The sequence below is a fragment of the Artibeus jamaicensis genome, unplaced genomic scaffold, assembly GCF_021234435.1.
Source record: "Artibeus jamaicensis isolate MK-2021 breed Jamaican fruit bat unplaced genomic scaffold, CSHL_Jam_final contig_601, whole genome shotgun sequence".
Lineage (NCBI taxonomy): Eukaryota > Metazoa > Chordata > Mammalia > Chiroptera > Phyllostomidae > Artibeus > Artibeus jamaicensis.
This window is the reverse complement of record NW_026521902.1, coordinates 2,613,461-2,629,728: the sequence shown is the minus strand read 5'-3', so window position 1 is coordinate 2,629,728 and position 16,268 is coordinate 2,613,461. Positions and strand designations below refer to the sequence as shown.

The 16,268-nt window shown below is 52.1% G+C and overlaps 2 protein-coding genes across 15 annotated transcripts in view; both read left to right on the top strand.

The window, feature by feature from the left end:
* SYNGAP1 (synaptic Ras GTPase activating protein 1) overlaps positions 1-11,620 on the top strand; it is a 30,731-nt gene extending 19,111 nt beyond the window's left edge. For 5 of the 13 annotated variants that reach the window (XM_037134404.2, XM_037134411.2, XM_037134413.2 and 2 more), the window contains 6 exons: positions 206-384; positions 1,489-2,548; positions 2,929-3,102; positions 4,753-4,964; positions 5,982-6,072; positions 9,724-11,620. In XM_037134404.2, coding sequence (XP_036990299.2) covers positions 206-384; positions 1,489-2,548; positions 2,929-3,102; positions 4,753-4,964; positions 5,982-6,072; positions 9,724-9,870 — 1,863 coding nt within the window. In that variant the 3' untranslated portion in view covers positions 9,871-11,620. Of the gene's footprint in view, positions 1-205; positions 385-1,488; positions 2,549-2,928; positions 3,103-4,752; positions 4,965-5,968; positions 6,073-6,901; positions 7,326-8,964; positions 9,083-9,723 lie in introns of those variants that run through there. The other 8 variants (XR_005080991.2, XR_005080994.2, XR_005080995.2 and 5 more) reach the window with 8 other exon arrangements.
* An 878-nt stretch (positions 11,621-12,498) lies between these two features.
* Positions 12,499-15,301, top strand: ZBTB9 (zinc finger and BTB domain containing 9). 2 transcript variants are annotated; one of them, XM_037134456.2, is made up of 2 exons: positions 12,499-12,643; positions 12,868-15,301. In XM_037134456.2, the coding sequence occupies exon 2, from the start codon at positions 12,950-12,952 to the stop codon at positions 14,345-14,347; it is 1,398 nt and encodes a 465-aa protein (XP_036990351.2). In that variant the 5' UTR covers positions 12,499-12,643; positions 12,868-12,949; the 3' UTR covers positions 14,348-15,301. The 2 variants fall into 2 exon arrangements, with proteins under 2 accessions (XP_036990351.2, XP_036990352.2); XM_037134457.2 differs by having other exon boundaries at positions 12,628-12,706.
* The last annotated feature ends 967 nt before the right edge of the window (positions 15,302-16,268 follow it).

The following is a 16,268-nucleotide window of genomic DNA, read 5'->3' as shown; positions in this document are numbered from 1 at the left end:
CAGCAAACACCTCTTTGTCTCATCCCCAGTTGTCTCCAGAGGCTCCTGTGGCCTGGGAGACCACCCACTGCACAGAATTTTCTCCCCTCCCTGCTCCCAGACTTATCACTACCGCTCCCCCAGCTCAGACACCTTCCATGTGCGCCCTCTGAGGCCCTCAAGGGGCTGGGCACTTAGCCCCTGGGTAAAAGTCTCACCCTTACAGGAAGCCCTCCTGAAGCTGGGCCCACTGCCCCGGCTCCTCAACGACATCAGCACAGCTTTGAGGAACCCCAATATCCAAAGGCAGCCAAGCCGCCAGAGCGAACGACCCCGGCCTCAGCCTGTGGTGCTTCGGGGCCCGTCGGCCGAGATGCAGGGCTACATGATGCGGGACCTCAACAGGTGAGCACCTTGGGAGCCCCACACCTGTGCCCTAGGACCCCTACTTTTCTGTTTTCAGTAGACTTCACTGGGCTCCATGTGCACCTCTGTAGGGCTTAAAAGAAAGGAAGAAGAAGCAGGTGTCAGAGAAAATGGTAAGGAGACAGGTACAGTTAGCGGTTAGGCAATGAGAGCCCTTTAAAGCCAGGTGGAGCAAGAAACACGGAGCCCCGAAAAGTGCAGGGGCTTCAGCGCCAGCTTGCTGTGAGCCTAGGGGGTTCCACTGCCAGCTCTGACTTGCTTACTTGCTTTGTCCTCATGCTCGCCCATGCCCGTCCCTGAGCTGAGGTTAAGCCTGCACATGTTGGACCAGCTGTGTAGTATCCAAACATTCCAATATCTCTGTACTAATTAGAAATAAGCACTGCCTCAGACCTCACCACCACCCCGTGCTAGAAAAGTAACACCTGGACCCCCTAGCAGGGCCACTCGAGCCACTGCGGCTGTGCTGATGGGCAGTGCTTGTCTCAGCTGCTGTTCATCATTTTGATGACCGCCCTGCTTGTTCCTCTGCCTGTGTCTCTCCCTCCGTGGTGCCACATCCATTCCACTATTCCTGCCTCTCCTTCCATTCGTCCATGCCTTCTGCCCATCTCTCTCCTCTCTGTCTGTGCTTGCCCCTCTTTCCATCTCTCTCCAGCTCCATCGACCTTCAGTCCTTCATGGCGCGAGGCCTCAACAGGTGAGGGGCTCTCCCCTCCCCCGCCCTCCTCTCCTCTTCTCCCCTCTCCCACTCCAGTGGCCTTCACCTTCCTCCTCTCCTGTCCTCTTCCATGCACCCTCACCTCCTCCATATCTGCCCAGACTTGACCCTCCTACCTCTTCTTGGCTGCCCTCCTCTCCCCTTCTCTAAGCCTCACTCCCTTCCTGAAGGGGTCTTGTCCTTTCCTTTTCCCATGTGTCCCCTCCCACTTTCCCTGCCCTGTCCAGAGCTGCCACCACCAGCTCTCAGCCCTTCCCTGCAGGTCCCACTTTTCACCCCGAGGCCTGTGCCAAACCCCAGCAGGCTAATTGCCAGTTGCCCTGGCCTTACCTCCTGCTTGTGTGCCCCTTCCCTTTCAACAGCTCTATGGACATGGCTCGCCTCCCCTCCCCAACCAAGGAAAAACCACCCCCACCACCTCCTGGTGGGGGAAAAGACCTGTTCTATGTAAGCCGTCCACCCCTGGCCCGTTCCTCGCCAGCATACTGCACGAGTAGCTCAGACATCACAGAGCCGGAGCAGAAGATGCTGAGTGTCAACAAGAGTGTCTCCATGCTGGATCTGCAGGGTGACGGGCCCAGTGGCCGCCTCAACAGCAGCAGTGTATCCAATCTGGCAGCTGTCGGGGACCTGCTGCACTCGAGTCAGGCCTCCCTGACAGCCGCCTTGGGGCTTCGGCCTGCACCCGCTGGACGCCTCTCCCAGGGGAGTGGCTCGTCTATCACGGCGGCTGGCATGCGCCTCAGCCAGATGGGTGTCACCACGGACGGTGTCCCCGCCCAACAACTGCGCATCCCCCTCTCCTTCCAGAACCCTCTCTTCCACATGGCCGCTGATGGGCCAGGTCCCCCAGGGGGCCATGGAGGGGGTGGTGGCCACGGCCCACCCTCCTCCCATCACCACCATCACCACCATCACCACCACCGAGGTGGAGAACCCCCAGGGGACACCTTTGCCCCATTCCATGGCTATAGCAAGAGCGAGGACCTCTCCTCAGGGGTCCCCAAGCCCCCTGCCGCTTCCATTCTTCATAGTCACAGCTATAGTGATGAGTTTGGACCCTCTGGTACTGACTTCACTCGTCGGCAGCTGTCACTCCAGGACAACCTGCAGCACATGCTGTCCCCTCCCCAGATCACCATTGGTCCCCAGAGGCCTGCTCCCTCAGGGCCTGGAGGTGGGAGTGGCGGAGGGGTCAGTGGCGGGGGTCAGCCGCCTCCATTGCAGAGGGGCAAGTCACAGCAGTTGACAGTCAGCGCTGCCCAGAAACCCCGGCCATCCAGCGGGAATCTATTGCAGTCACCGGAGCCAAGTTACGGCCCTGCCCGTCCACGGCAACAGAGCCTCAGCAAGGAGGGCAGCATTGGGGGCAGCGGGGGCAGCGGAGGGGGTGGGGGGCTAAAGCCCTCCATCACCAAGCAGGTAGGTGAGGGTGGAAGGAAGGCAGGAAGGGAAGAGGGAAATAGGTTGGGGAGGTGAAAGTAGATTAGTTTGTGGTCTGAATTTACACTTTTCTCACCTCCTTCCACTTGTTAAACAAATTTGTGCAGTGCCTGCTATATGGTATGTGCTGCCGCAGGCACCGTGGATTTGGCAGTGAACAGACAAAAATGCCTACCGTCATGGAGTTCACATTCAGAGGGGAGATAACAATGAGTAACTTGCATGGCATTCACAAGGTGCTCAGAGTTAGAGCAGGGAACTGGGATTGGGAACCCTCTCTTGTCTGTGCTCACTGTAAATGGACCCGGCCTTCTCTCACCTTTCCTCTCTCTATTTGTCCCCACCTCGTCCTCTCTCAGCACTCTCAGACACCATCCACACTGAACCCCACAATGCCAGCCTCTGAGCGGACAGTGGCCTGGGTCTCCAATATGCCTCACCTGTCAGCTGACATCGAAAGTGCCCATATTGAGCGGGAAGAGTACAAGCTCAAGGAGTACTCTAAGTCGATGGATGAGAGCCGGCTGGACAGGGTACGCCTGGCCTCCCAGCCCCAAGCCCCTGTCCTTCCTTTTACCCGAAGGGAAGGGCTCTTGTCATTGCCAAGGGAAGCATCCAGGATTGGGTAGTTATGGGGAAAAAAAGAAAAACACTTGTTCACTTGAGAAGACTTCAGTCTGTTAGGAGAGACCAGATATAATCAGTCTGTTGAAACTCAGTTCCAGCTCTTTATTTTGTGGGTTATAACACATCATAGACTATCTGGAGAGAAACATGTTATATATTAGGCTTATCTTCATGTTCTTCCTCAAGAAGAACATAAGCCCTGGTTCCTATGACTGCTCAGGAAAAGGAAAGTTACTAGCAGTGTGAGCTGATAAATTGGGCGAGAGCAGATGGGTCACAATTACACTATAAGCAATGTCCAGTTGAACCAGTCACTGTGCCGTGGGCATAGGTGACAGAGGGTTGGTGTTGCAAAATGGTTTGTATTGGCCCATGTGTGGAAAGACCATTCAGACTCTCAGCTGGTGGTAGCCCAGAGAAAAAGACAGCAGGAGCTATGGGGCACACACAGATAATTCAGCAGAGAGTTCCTTAGAGAAACCATCACTCCAAGAACCCTGAAGGAAAGTGGCTGCAGAATTAGTTTAATGTTGATAATGTATGGCTTCAACTTGGGCAGCAGAGAGAGCTTACTTGGGAGAATTGAGGTTTGAACATAGGAAAACGTTGGGACTGTGTTAGATGAATTTGGTTCAGCAAGCTTCATGAGAGAATTAAGCCCTGCTGGTAGTGAATTAACATCTCTTAGCCTCTAGGATAGGGGTGGTTATGTGTGTACACTCTTCAGATAATGGGAAAAGAATCTCTCAAATTACTGTTTTCTGTTTTGTGGTTCAGATGAAGAATCTTTGTTGAGGAAGGCTCTAGACTAGTCCTGTGTAGTAGAGCTTTCTGTGGTGATGGAGATGTCTATGATCCCCACTGTCCAATATGGTAGCCATTGGGCATGTGTGGCTGGTGGCAGCTGAGGGACTGAAGTTTTAGTTTAATTTTTAAATAACCACACGTGGCTAGTAGCTACTATATTAGATAGCACAGCTCCAGAATTTAGAGCCAACAGGGCAGACAAAATTACTCTTTTGCACTCTTCCAGCTTTAGAATTCCAGGGTCATTAACAAGAGAGAGGCATTCATAGATTCTCAGCCTGGGCTCACCTGAAATCCAGACCCTCTGTCCAGGGTAGAGTCTTTTCTCTCCCCAGCAAACATCTCTCCTTCTTGGCCTCCTACATGTGCTCTCTGGCCTGGGTTGGGGCTAAGGAGTTACCTTAAGTTTAATTTCTAGGTACGGTCTCATTCAAGTTGTGTGCGTGAGTCTGTCTAGGTTCTTGTATGGGTCCTCATTTGTCCAGGTGCACATATGAGGACATGTATATACTCTCAGGGTGTGGGAGTCTATGACCATGCTCCACTTTGAGGGATCCTCAGCTCCATGGAAGGGCCTTTAAAAAAGTGGGTGTGTATGTATGATCAACAGGCAGGGAAAGGGATGAAGGAGGTAGTTGGGATGTTCCTTATCCAGCAGCAACTGGGCTTGGCAGGCAGGGATGGAGGCTGGGTGTTGGAGTCAGGGCAGGGCACCTCTCACAGTGCGGGGTCATGTGCCCGGTGGGCAGGTGAAGGAGTATGAGGAGGAGATCCACTCACTGAAGGAGCGACTGCACATGTCCAACCGGAAGCTGGAAGAGTATGAGCGAAGGCTGCTCTCCCAGGAAGAACAGACCAGCAAAATCCTGATGCAGTACCAGGCCCGACTGGAGCAGAGTGAGAAGAGGCTAAGGCAGCAGCAGGTGGAGAAGGATTCACAGATCAAGAGCATCATTGGCAGGTGAGGGGCGGCCTGGGGAGGGGTAGCGAGGGAAAGCTTGAGGTTAGAGAGAGCCCCTCAGACCCCAAGTCTAGAAACTTATACTCCCCTACACTTAACCCATCAACAGATGGGAGGAAATTTCTTGCTTAGTGTAGCACGTGTCCCTTTACTACACCCCGACTTCTGTCCTGATAGAATAACTTCTGAAGCCCTTGGAAAATGTACTTGTTATTATCCAACCCTCAGTCACTATCTGTCTGGACTCAGCTTAGGCTGGGACTCCCCATTGGTTACTTTCAACACAGCCCGTGATATTCACCTTAAACCTGGGTAGGGATCCCTGGCCAGGGCAGCCTCTGACCATCCCATCCTAGGCCACCCTTCCTCTCCAGCCTTAGAAGGGTGTCCCATTAGAAAAGGAATACCCCTTCTTTGATAAAGCCTGTGCACGTACTCAACTGCTTTGCGGAGCTCAGTTATCTTGAGGACTGGGTGGTACCCTGGGCCTCATTCCAGCCAGAGCCAGCTTCATTTTGATCCATTGTAAATGTTTTTGAGTAAGGTTAAAAGAACAAGGTGTCATTTGAAACTTTAAAAAAAAAAACCACTGGTATAATTGCTGTCCTATATGAGAAATCTCCTTGAGAATCTCTATCAAAGGCAGAGAAATGCTGAACAGTGATCATAGAGACCCTTCTGAGGGGCATCACTGGGGCTGCACAGGAGGTGGCCTAGACTCAGGGAGGTAGCTTGGGGGACGTGGAAGCCAGGTGTTCAGCCACAGAGGGTATGTGGGAGAGCACTGTCCTGAATGTGAGGGTGGAAGGACAGGGGTGTCTGAATTGTAGAGGTCTCAGAAAGCTGTTCTTAGCAGAGAAATGTGAAGGTTCCGGAGAGGAAGTGAATAAAGGACCATGGAGGGATTATGAGGGCAGGGGAGGAGGATGCCTGAGAGCTGTATGGGTTCCCTGGGGTCTGGAGTCCTATGGGCAGGTTAGTGCCCGCCACTAACCCCACTGAAGCCCGTCCCTTCAGGCTGATGCTGGTGGAGGAGGAGCTGCGCCGGGACCACCCCACCATGGCTGAGCCGCTACCCGAACCCAAGAAGAGGCTGCTCGACGCTCAGGTGGAAATTACAATGTCATTTATCTTCTCTGTGTCCCATCCCCATCCATCCCACGGTCCTTTGTGCACTCACTGCACCAGCATCCCAGCCTCATTGCTGTCTGTCTCTCCCATTGTCCTCCGTTTGTCCACTGGCTGCTCTGAGCAGCCTCGCCTCTCAGTGACCCCATCTTCACCCCATCCCAAAGGCATCCCGTCTGTGCCTTTGTCAATCTTGGCAGTGTCAGCCCCACCCCCCCGTGCCTTCCCACCCTCTTCCCCACTTCTGTCTGCGTCTCAGGACCTACCAGAACCTGACTCTCTCCACCCCCACACTACACCCAGTTCCTGGAATCCTTGCCTCTTCAGTGCCTGCTCCTGTTCAGTCAGGGAGTTCAGCTTCCTCTGAGTTCTTCTCGGGCCAGGAGGGCTAGAAGCTGCATTTCACGAGAATAGTGCATAAGGCAGTTTGAATTCTAGTTTCCCCGAGGCTCTGGATGGTCCTCTTTGCCCCCCAGTTTTCCTGACTCCTACGCAGCCCTCACACAGTCTTCCTGACTCTTCAGCTCTTGATCGCTCCTACCCTGTAAGCTTCCCCTTCCCTCAGTGTTTTAAGTCCAGCCTCCTTTGGCCTACTTCCTCCTCTGGTCCTCACACCTAATTAGCTCTACACTTCTCTGCTGCCCTCTCTCTCTCTCACCAGCCAGCTTTTAGAACCGTCCTCCTGCACCCTTGCTGTCCCCAAATTCTGCTCACTGTCCTACCCATGCTTCTCCTCCTGCTCTGAAGGCCAGGCTTCCCCTCCACCTCCAAGGTTCCTGACCCCATGACCCCACTCTCTATCCCTGCAGCTCCTCATCAGGTAATTCTCCTGGTTCTGCTTTGACCACGGGTGGAGGACACAGGGGGAGGTGACTCCGGACCACTGCAGGTTGGTCATGAAGCCCATTTCCTCTCCAACTCTCTACAGTCTCTACATCCTCTCCCTCCTCACTGCTGCCCTCCACACCTGAGAACCTGCACAGACCCTGCCCTCCTGGTACCTCCCCCATAGACCCATCTCTGGAGGCACTGGCCAGAGAGAGTACTTTCTGCCACCTCCCAGCCAGTTCAGTGATGCCTTACCAACGCCAGTGATACCTGGACAGGCTAGCACATTCTCAGATCACACGCCCTTTCCTACAAAACCTACCCCCAGCCTCCTCTTCACTCTTAGTCCTCTTCCTTTTCCTCTCCAGTGTATGTCTGTCACCCCCCATTTCACCAGAGCGTCCTTGGGGGTTGGGGTTGGGGGTGGGGTTTGTTGAGGAGTGGCAGTGATGATGGATGGGGGACCCTGACTAGAGGGGCTGTTCTGACTGCAGCAGGTAGGTTGGGTTTCCTCTCCCTTCCCTAACCTTTGTTCTCTGTCCCTGTTCCTTCTGCCGCTCACTTGCTTCTCTCTCTTTTCCTTCTCACATCTGTGAGGTAGAAGGCGTCTGGGGCTCCTATTTGGCCCCATTAGGTGGGAATTAGGAGAAGGTAGTTAACTCAGGGAGGCTTTGGGGGGCCGGAAAAGAATGCTCTTCAGATGGCAGAACAGTAGGCAGGGTGAGTGGAACAAGAAGGAGGAAGAAAGGAGCCATGACAGATGATAGAATGTGGACTGGCCCGAGTGGTGTGACGGCTGCAAGTGGGGTAAGACGACTTCCTAGATAAGATCGTGGGCTCCATGGGCATGTTGATTTCCAGGCAGAGATGCTAGGAACAGCATGTTAAATAACCTCTCTTCCTGTCAGAGCTCACATCCCAGGATTGTTAATACCACTCTCTCCTCTTCTCCCACCACCCAGTGGCCTTGCCAGACACAACCCTACCTAAAATACTAATAAATGGGAACCTGGCGGTCCCTGACATCATTTCTGAGATGCTTTATTTTCTATGGGATTGATCTGCAGCGGGCAGTGGCTCCTCACACTGTAATTTAACACTCTGCCTGCCCAGCCTCTCTGTCAGAGTAGTTAGTGATCTGTAAACAGATGCTGAAAGGCACCAGGGGACCTCACCATTTAAAAGACTCCTGCAGTGAATTCTTTTGTAAAATGAATAATGGCACCCTAATTTATCTACTTTCTAAATTTGGGTGCATGGGGGTGTAGGGGCCTGCCTGTGTGCTGTCGCCAGCAGACAAGCAGAAGAAGGGAATCTAAGGCTTCCTTCCTCCCCTGCTCTCCAGCCATACTCAGGATCTCCTACCATCCTTCATTCCCTCTCTTGCTGACTTGTAGAAAGTGTGTGAGATGCTCTGCAAGCTAAGAAGGCAGGCAGCTTGCTTATGGCTGGGATTTTAGTGACCTTCTGGGAGGGAGCTCTTTGATTTGGAAGAAAGAGCTGATTTGGGAGCTTCTACTTGGAATGACCCTGTATTCTCTGGAGATAAGGTCAGACATAACTGGGTTGCCAGCCCTAAATGCCCTGTCACCCAGGAAATAATTTGGAAATGTTTGCTAAGCCACTTTTAGGTATTGGTGCCTCTACAACTTAGCCATTATTTAAAAAATTAATTTTTGCCTGTATTTTAAGGCAAGTGAGCAGCAACCAAAAGTACAGTACAGATGGCTCTCTTCTCTCCCAGCAGAGGAACAGAAGCCAGAGCTGAGGGCAGCAGCCAGGAGCTGGTCCAGGAGTGGTAGGAAGAGATAAAATAGGACCATGGATGGGAGTAGGGTCTGGTGCACCTCACCTTTTGAGTAGGAGCCCAGGGAGGGATTGAAAGGAATGTGGGCTTGGGAAGGAATGAAGCGTTTCTGCTTCCTTTGGGTGCGGAGACTGGGGCCTGCTGTGTCCCTGCAGGAGCTCCTGGTGGTTCTGGTTAGCATGAGAGAGAGGCAGCCCTCCCACATCACTTCCCTGAATCCCCTTCCTTTCCCCCCAGTACAGTTAAACCTCTCTAATTTGGAATGTTATATTTGAGAAGATGGCCACTCTGAATAAGTGACAAAACTGAATGACAGTGTCTATTTAATGAAATGCATGTCTTCAAAATATATACAGTAAGTAAACTTCAATGAATAAGGCTTTTCCACTCAAGGCCGTTAGGGAGCATGTGTTAATGAATAGATAGTGTTGAAAAGTTGTTTTCTGGTATAGGTTAAATGTTCCTCCTACAGACACATTTCCACTATTCATTTGCTTAGCACACCCTTTCTTCATACATAAATGAAAACTCAAGCCCTGTTTTTATTCAAATTATGAAAAAATTCCAAATCCATGGGTGTTTGGATCGATGAGGTTTTGCTGTACTGCCTTCCCTGTTCCCTCAACACAGAGTTCCTACCTGGAATCGTGGGTGGGCTGGGCAGGGGAAGATAACAAGGGTTAGGTTGGGGGGGTGGGGGGAGGTAGGAACTTGCTTCTTTTGAACTGGTGTCCTGGTGTGACTCCCTGGGTTGAAGGGCCCCTGTTAGGAATCTAGGGTAAGAGTCTCTTCTCTCTGATCCCAGAAGATGTAACTTCTACTGAAGGTGAGAAACAAAATAGGAGGTGGGGGCAAGGGTTGTCCTGGGGGAAGGGGATGGGACATGGCTTATGAAGTGGGCTGGCAATGGGGGAGGCCCCATTGCTAGGGGACTGGCATCCAGGCCCCTGCGAAGCATCTCAATAAGTCCGCGCTCTCCTCTTTGGTGTCTTGCAGGAGAGGCAGCTTCCCCCCTTGGGTCCAACAAACCCGCGTGTGACGCTGGCCCCACCTTGGAACGGCCTGGCCCCCCCAGCCCCACCCCCCCCACCCAGGCTGCAGATCACCGAGAACGGCGAGTTCCGAAACACCGCGGACCACTAGCCCACCCAGCACCACAGACCTCCCTGCCCATGCACCCCACCCTGGAACAGCACCAACCACCAGGACTGGACGACGCTGAAGGACAGCGGGATCACCTCCCTGAATGCCTCCTTAGGGGGCACCAGTCCCCCACCCCACTGCACCATTTCCAGGAGGGAAAGCGGGAAACCTTAGCTGCTCTTCTTTCCTTTCTGTTGGGGTGCTTCCCCCTGTGACCCCCAGGGACCCTTGCCCCAGGACACCCCTACCCCACACTGACCCCTTCACTCCGGGGTGCTATCCCCATCCTCTGCCTCATCGTTCCCCTGAGCACTGGGGGACAGACCCTCACACCCACCCTGGGGGTGTGGCACCTCCAAACTTTCAACTTCAGGGTGATTTTTTAGCAGTAACCAGAGCTGACAATCTAACTTCCCTCCACTACCCCATTTTGGCCTCCCCTGTCCCCCTTGTTATGGGGAGGGGACCCCAGGTGAGGGGACCCTATTACCCCTTGATTTCTCAGGAGCGTCTGGGGGGGCTCAGCACGCACAAACTCCTTCTCCTAGCACTCTTAAATTTATTTCCTCCCCACCCAGAACCCAGATGGGGTGGTGGGGCCACCGGGGCAGGGTGGGGGCAGCAAGGGGGGAAATGGGAGCCGTCTCCCTTTCCTCCCACACCTGATCTGCTCTTGGCTGGTCCCAGAGCGGGGTGAGGGGGCTGATGCCCCCCCCTCCCCCAGTGTGTTGGGTGGGGTGGAATTGAGGTTAGGGTGAGGGGTTAGGGTTTAAGGAGGGTGTGTATGTTGGGGAGGACAGAATAGCTGATCTGCCCTACCATGACACACACTGTCCCCCTGTGCCCCTCCCCTCTCTCTTCTTGGCCTCTACTCCCAGGGGGAGGGGGGAACTTACTCTAGGAAAAGCCATGTCCCTCTCCCCCAGGATGGGGGACCTGTGTGGAAGAGGGGTGCTGGGGGCCCCTTTCCATGACTCTGTCCCCTGGGGGAGGTAGGACAGGGCTGGGATACCCTCTCATCCTCCCCACTCCCAATCTCCCTCCACCTCTCTCCCTCCCGCCAGCTCCACAATTTTTCGGTGTTTCTCTGTACATAGCTCTCTGGCGGGATAGGGGAGGTAGGATGGATGGGGTTTGGGGTGGGTAGGTCCAGGGAGAGGAGAATCCCCTCCTTGACAACCCCCTCTTCCTTGACTGCTGCCCCCTACCCAGCCTTGCCCCCCTCATCCCTTCATGCGTTTCAGACTCTTCGTAGACTCCACCCTTCTTTGTTTTGTATGGACACTAACCCTTCAGTCTCCTAACTACATACACCCAGCTGGGGCCAAATTTATACTTATATAAAAGTTGTAAATATGTGAAATTTTATCCCTGTGCCCTTTCCTTTCTTCCCCAACCTCACACCCTACCTGGGACCCCTTTCTTCTCTTATTTGGCTGTTGTAATTATTGGGGTTTGTACTGTACATATCTGGGGTGTGTGTGTGGGGGCTGGGGGCAACCCCTGTGTACAGAGCTTCCTGGGCCCCTCCCCCATGCTACCCTCCCCACCCACCACCCTAAGGGCAGGGAGATGCTCTTCCTACTCGTTTTATTTTTTTCTGGTTTTCCTTCCCTACCCAACCCTACTCCCAGCCTTCTTTACCCCCACCACTGCCTCTTTTTCTCCACTCCCAGCCCCATTTCCTTTTTTTCTGGAGTGTGTGGTGAAACAGAAAAATCATGTTTAATAAACGGAGATTGTTCTTTTATCGTTATGCTGACTTTCGTAAGCTGGGACCACCAGCCAGGTGATAATACCTGCTTTTTGAAAGGAGGTTTAGGAGCAAAGAAAGCATTGTTTTAGGCAAGGCTGCCCTCCTAAAAGGCATGGAAGGGATCAGTTTACCTCACCAGTACTTGAAGTAATCCAGGCTGACTGGTTAAAGATTACATTCTGAGGAGAAAGTGAAACTGCAGTTAGGTTAAATATTAAGTAGTAGTTTGCAGACTTGGTCTTGGCACAAGTGACTCCGTTTTGGACCTGCTGTTTTTCAACAGGGTTTTTGCACTGGCCAAACACCCAGTCTAACTCACCCTTCACTAATGCCAAGTAGAGGCCAAGGAATAGCACATTATCTGATAAAAGATTTCAAATATCTAGCTATAATACGTGCCTTGAAATAATCATCTAGAAATAAGGGTTAATTGCTAGTTAAAATGCTCCTGTACAGAATGGAGGAAAGAACACGGTTCCTTAGCAAGTTGGGCTCAACCCCAGACCCACCACTTGCCAGCCACAGAAAACGGGGTAACACCAACCTCGCAGGGAGGGGGTAAGCTGTATGATGATGTGGACAATGCCTAGCCCACACTACAGGTGCGTATTTAATCTCGCTCTCTGCGCCTAATGGGGTGTAGGCGCCACATTCGATACGAGGTGGCTCACTCGTAGCCGCTCCGATTGCATAGCGCTCTGTAGAGCCCACTCCGCCGCCTCGAGGCCAGCACCGCTTCTCAAAGCACTCACTGCCTTCTCGCCCGCGCAACCCAGCACACGAAGTTCGTAGGCCTCCAATTGGCTGTGCCTAGCCCCGCCCACCACTGGCGGCGTTGGCTTCCGGGCAGAGGCGGGGCCTTCCGGCCCGCGACGGCGGGGTAGCTGCAGACGTACTACGTGCCGGCTGCCTGGCGGCTCTCGTGGCTTTCCAGCGGCCCCGGTTTCCCGGTAGCCGGGCCCTGTGGGCACCGTAGGGGAAACGGAGCGGCAGCAGGCGCAGTTCCGGGCCAGCGGGGTAAGTCAGGCTCGTGGCTGAAGGAACTCCTCATCTTCCACAGGCCTGGAAGTTAAACCCCCGGTTGGTTTTGGTTGTTTCTGTTTTGTTGGTGGGGAGTGCGCGGGGCTTATTTCACTGAAAAGTTTCCACGTGTCGGGGGGCTTGGGGAAGCATGTGGTGTTTGAGGCGGTACGGTCTCCTTATTCAGAGCTCTCGTAACCCCCGTCTCCATTCCTCTACAGCCTTCATTCGGCGCGGGGTCTACCCCAGCTCCTCGTCTCCTGTCCTGGACTCGATCCTCTGGGATCTCCTTCCGAGGGGGCCATGGATACCTCGACACCTTTGCCTCCTGTCCCCCAGTCCCAGAACTGCAACCCAGCCCCACGGACTATCCAGATAGAGTTCTCTCAGCATAGCTCATTGCTTCTGGAAGCCCTGAACCGTCACAGACTAGAGGGAAAGTTCTGTGATGTGTCCCTTTTGGTGCAGGGCCGGGAACTTAGGGCTCACAAAGCAGTGTTGGCTGCTGCCTCTCCTTACTTCCATGACAAGCTTCTTCTGGGGGATGCACCACGTCTCACCTTGCCCAGCGTCATTGAAGCTGATGCTTTCGAGGGGCTGCTCCAGCTCATTTATTCAGGGCGCCTCCACCTGCCACTGGATGCTCTCCCTGCCCATCTCCTTGTGGCCAGTGGCCTCCAAATGTGGCAAGTAGTAGATCAGTGCTCAGAGATTCTTAGAGAATTAGAAACCTCAGGTGGTGGAATTTCAGCCCGTGGAGCAACCCCTTATCGCACACTTCTTTCCTCCACATCTTCGACAGGAGGATGGTGCATTCGCTCTTCCTCATTCCAGAGTCCTGTGCAAGCTTCTGCTTCTACCCAGAACCCCACTGGAGGGGACGGGAGTGAACTGGGAAACGTGTTACGGATTCAAGTTGAGGAGGAGGAGGAAGAAGAGGAGGAGGATGAAGACCAGAGGTCAGCAGCATTCTCTCAGACTCCTCAGCCTGCAAGAGTATCAGGGGTTCCTCATCCTCATGGATCCCATCCACTGCCCATATCTGCTACTCCCCGTAGGCTTCCAGACGATGAGAGTGCACCACTTGAGTCTCTGACCCCTTCTGCACCACCCTCCAAAATCTTCTACATTAAGCAGGAACCCTTTGAGCCTAAGGAGGAGATATCAGGAGGAGGAACTCAGGCTGGAGGAGTAAAGGAGGAGACCACAGTGTTTCCTGGAGGGAACACTGAAGGGACTGAAGAGCTAGGGTTCTTGACACCCTCAGGAACAGGGGCAGCATCTGCAGGAGGAGGAGGTCCATCGTGGAAACCAGTGGATCTTCATGGTAATGAAATCTTGTCTGGGGGTGGGGGACCTGGGGGAACGGGGCAGGCTGTTCATGGGCCTGTGAAGCTAGGGGGGACACCCCCTGCAGATGGAAAATGCTTTGGTTGCTTGTGTGGGAAGAGGTTTGCAGTGAAACCAAAGCGTGACCGGCACATTATGCTGACCTTCAGCCTTCGGCCCTTTGGCTGTGGCATCTGCAACAAGCGCTTCAAGCTGAAGCACCATCTGACAGAGCATATGAAGACCCATGCAGGAGCCCTGCATGCCTGTCCCCATTGTGGTCGTCGGTTCCGAGTCCATGCCTGTTTCCTTCGCCACCGGGACCTATGCAAGGGCCAGGGCTGGGCCACAGCTCACTGGACTTACAAATGACTACTGAGGCCACACACTAACTTCTAGGACGAGCCAATGCTGCTGATGGATACTTGCCCCTCACTACCATGGCACCTCAATTGTGGATCTTCTAATCATGCCAAGAGGATAGAAATATTATGGACCTCTTATTCCTGGCAGATTTGGAAACAGATTTCTCATCTCCAGGTTTTTATTAAATTACCTTACAGGAAAGTGGTTTACAGGTCATATGTAAGTTGGCCATTTGCCCATAACAGACCTTTCCATACAGGAAACCAGATTTCAGATTAGAGGTTTATTTGGAGAAGAGTTAGAGAAAAAAGACAATGATAAAAGGTTTCATTTGGCCTCCATGAGGAGTCAAAGGAGCTGGTCTCCATCTAGAGATGTGTTTGATTTAGAGTTTTAGTAATTCAGAGACTAAGCTCTAAACTTTTCTTTCCTTCATCATTGCTGAAATGTGAGCAGAGTTCATGTACTTTCCTTGTTATATCTTTTTAAAAGCCCCTCAGATTACAACTTGATTCCTCACCAGTAGATATCTTCCCAACACCTTTATTTTTATGTTGTAGTTGAGCACTTTAACAAATTGAGCATTCCATGTGTTATTAGAACCCTCTTTAATAGAGGGTCTCTCAACAGCCTGTGCCTCTGGTCTACTTTGACCACTACTGGTCACTCATATTGATTATAGTGACTGGACTGTGACCAGTGAATTCAGAAAATGGCCACTGACCTAAAATGCTCTCGAGGTAGCACCACTGCTCTGCATAAGTCGTCTTGGTTAGAGGGATTCAGGGCTGAGACAGCACATACTGAAGTCTAGAGAGTAAATATAATTGTGGGACCACATCCCCTATTTTTCCATCCCCACCTGCTCATGGCAGCTCCTTGGTTGACAAACAGCTTTTGAAGTGGGGAGATTGTTGCAGGTTACTTAATTTCTTCAAATAAACTTTGCCCTGAAATCAAGAGCTGACAGTGGGCTGGAATGAGTAATTTATGTGGGAGAGGGAACATGAAAAAGAATTGCCGAGACTTGGATATGTTTTACATCTGGCTTATGTTGATGGGGAAAGAATGGGCATAGTTTCACACTGGTGCAGAGAAAATAGTCCTGGACTTCAGTGTGCTAGATTCTAGTCCCAGAGACCCAGACCCGCCACTGAGTAACCTCTGGTAATTTACCTTATCTTTCAGAGTCTGAACTCTTAACTTTTTTTTTTGATGGGTTAGTATATATGTCCTAACTGATTCTCTGCCTTTTTTAAAAAGGGTTTGGTTTACATCATCTTTACCTATAATATTGTTCATCTTATGTATTTTGTATAATGTTTGGTCTACAGACATTTAGTGCAAAGCACTGTGTCAGACCCTGATTTATACTCTACTCTCAAGGAGTTCACAGCTACTACTGAAGTTAGACAAGTAATGACAATATAATATGACAAGTCTATGGTATTGGGCAGTACTAGCTAGTGTAGTGGCACAAAGGAAGCTGAGCCAAGACCTATTATAGGTCCACAGAGGTTTCACGAAGAACTCCATGTGCAATGGGTGTGGGTGACTGAACTGATTTAGAAATGGTGAACATGAGTTGAAGTCACAGCTTTACTCTTCCAAAGCATGTACCTCAAAAGTTACTAGGTATGGCACCCAGAGAGGCTTAAAAATGTGACTTTGTGGCTGAGAAGGTGAATTGTAGCTGGTATCTGTCAGCCTCTCTAAAAGAGCCATGCCATGGTACCATTAAGGACTGTGAACACACTGGGAAAGGAGTCAGGGAGTAGGCTCCAATCTGCAGTCTACTGCAATCCCACCCAGCTGCCATTCTTTTAGCACACTTCTGTAGGTGTCTATATCCATTTGCCAGGATCCTTTGGTTTTAAGCAATATAAGCTGGCACTAACTTAATCTTATCAAAATGAATCTGTGAAAG

Coding starts and splice junctions, on each gene's coding strand:
- ZBTB9 (XM_037134456.2), top strand. CDS start 12,950: ATGGATACCTCGACACCTTTGCCTCCTGTCCCCCAGTCCCAGAACTGC.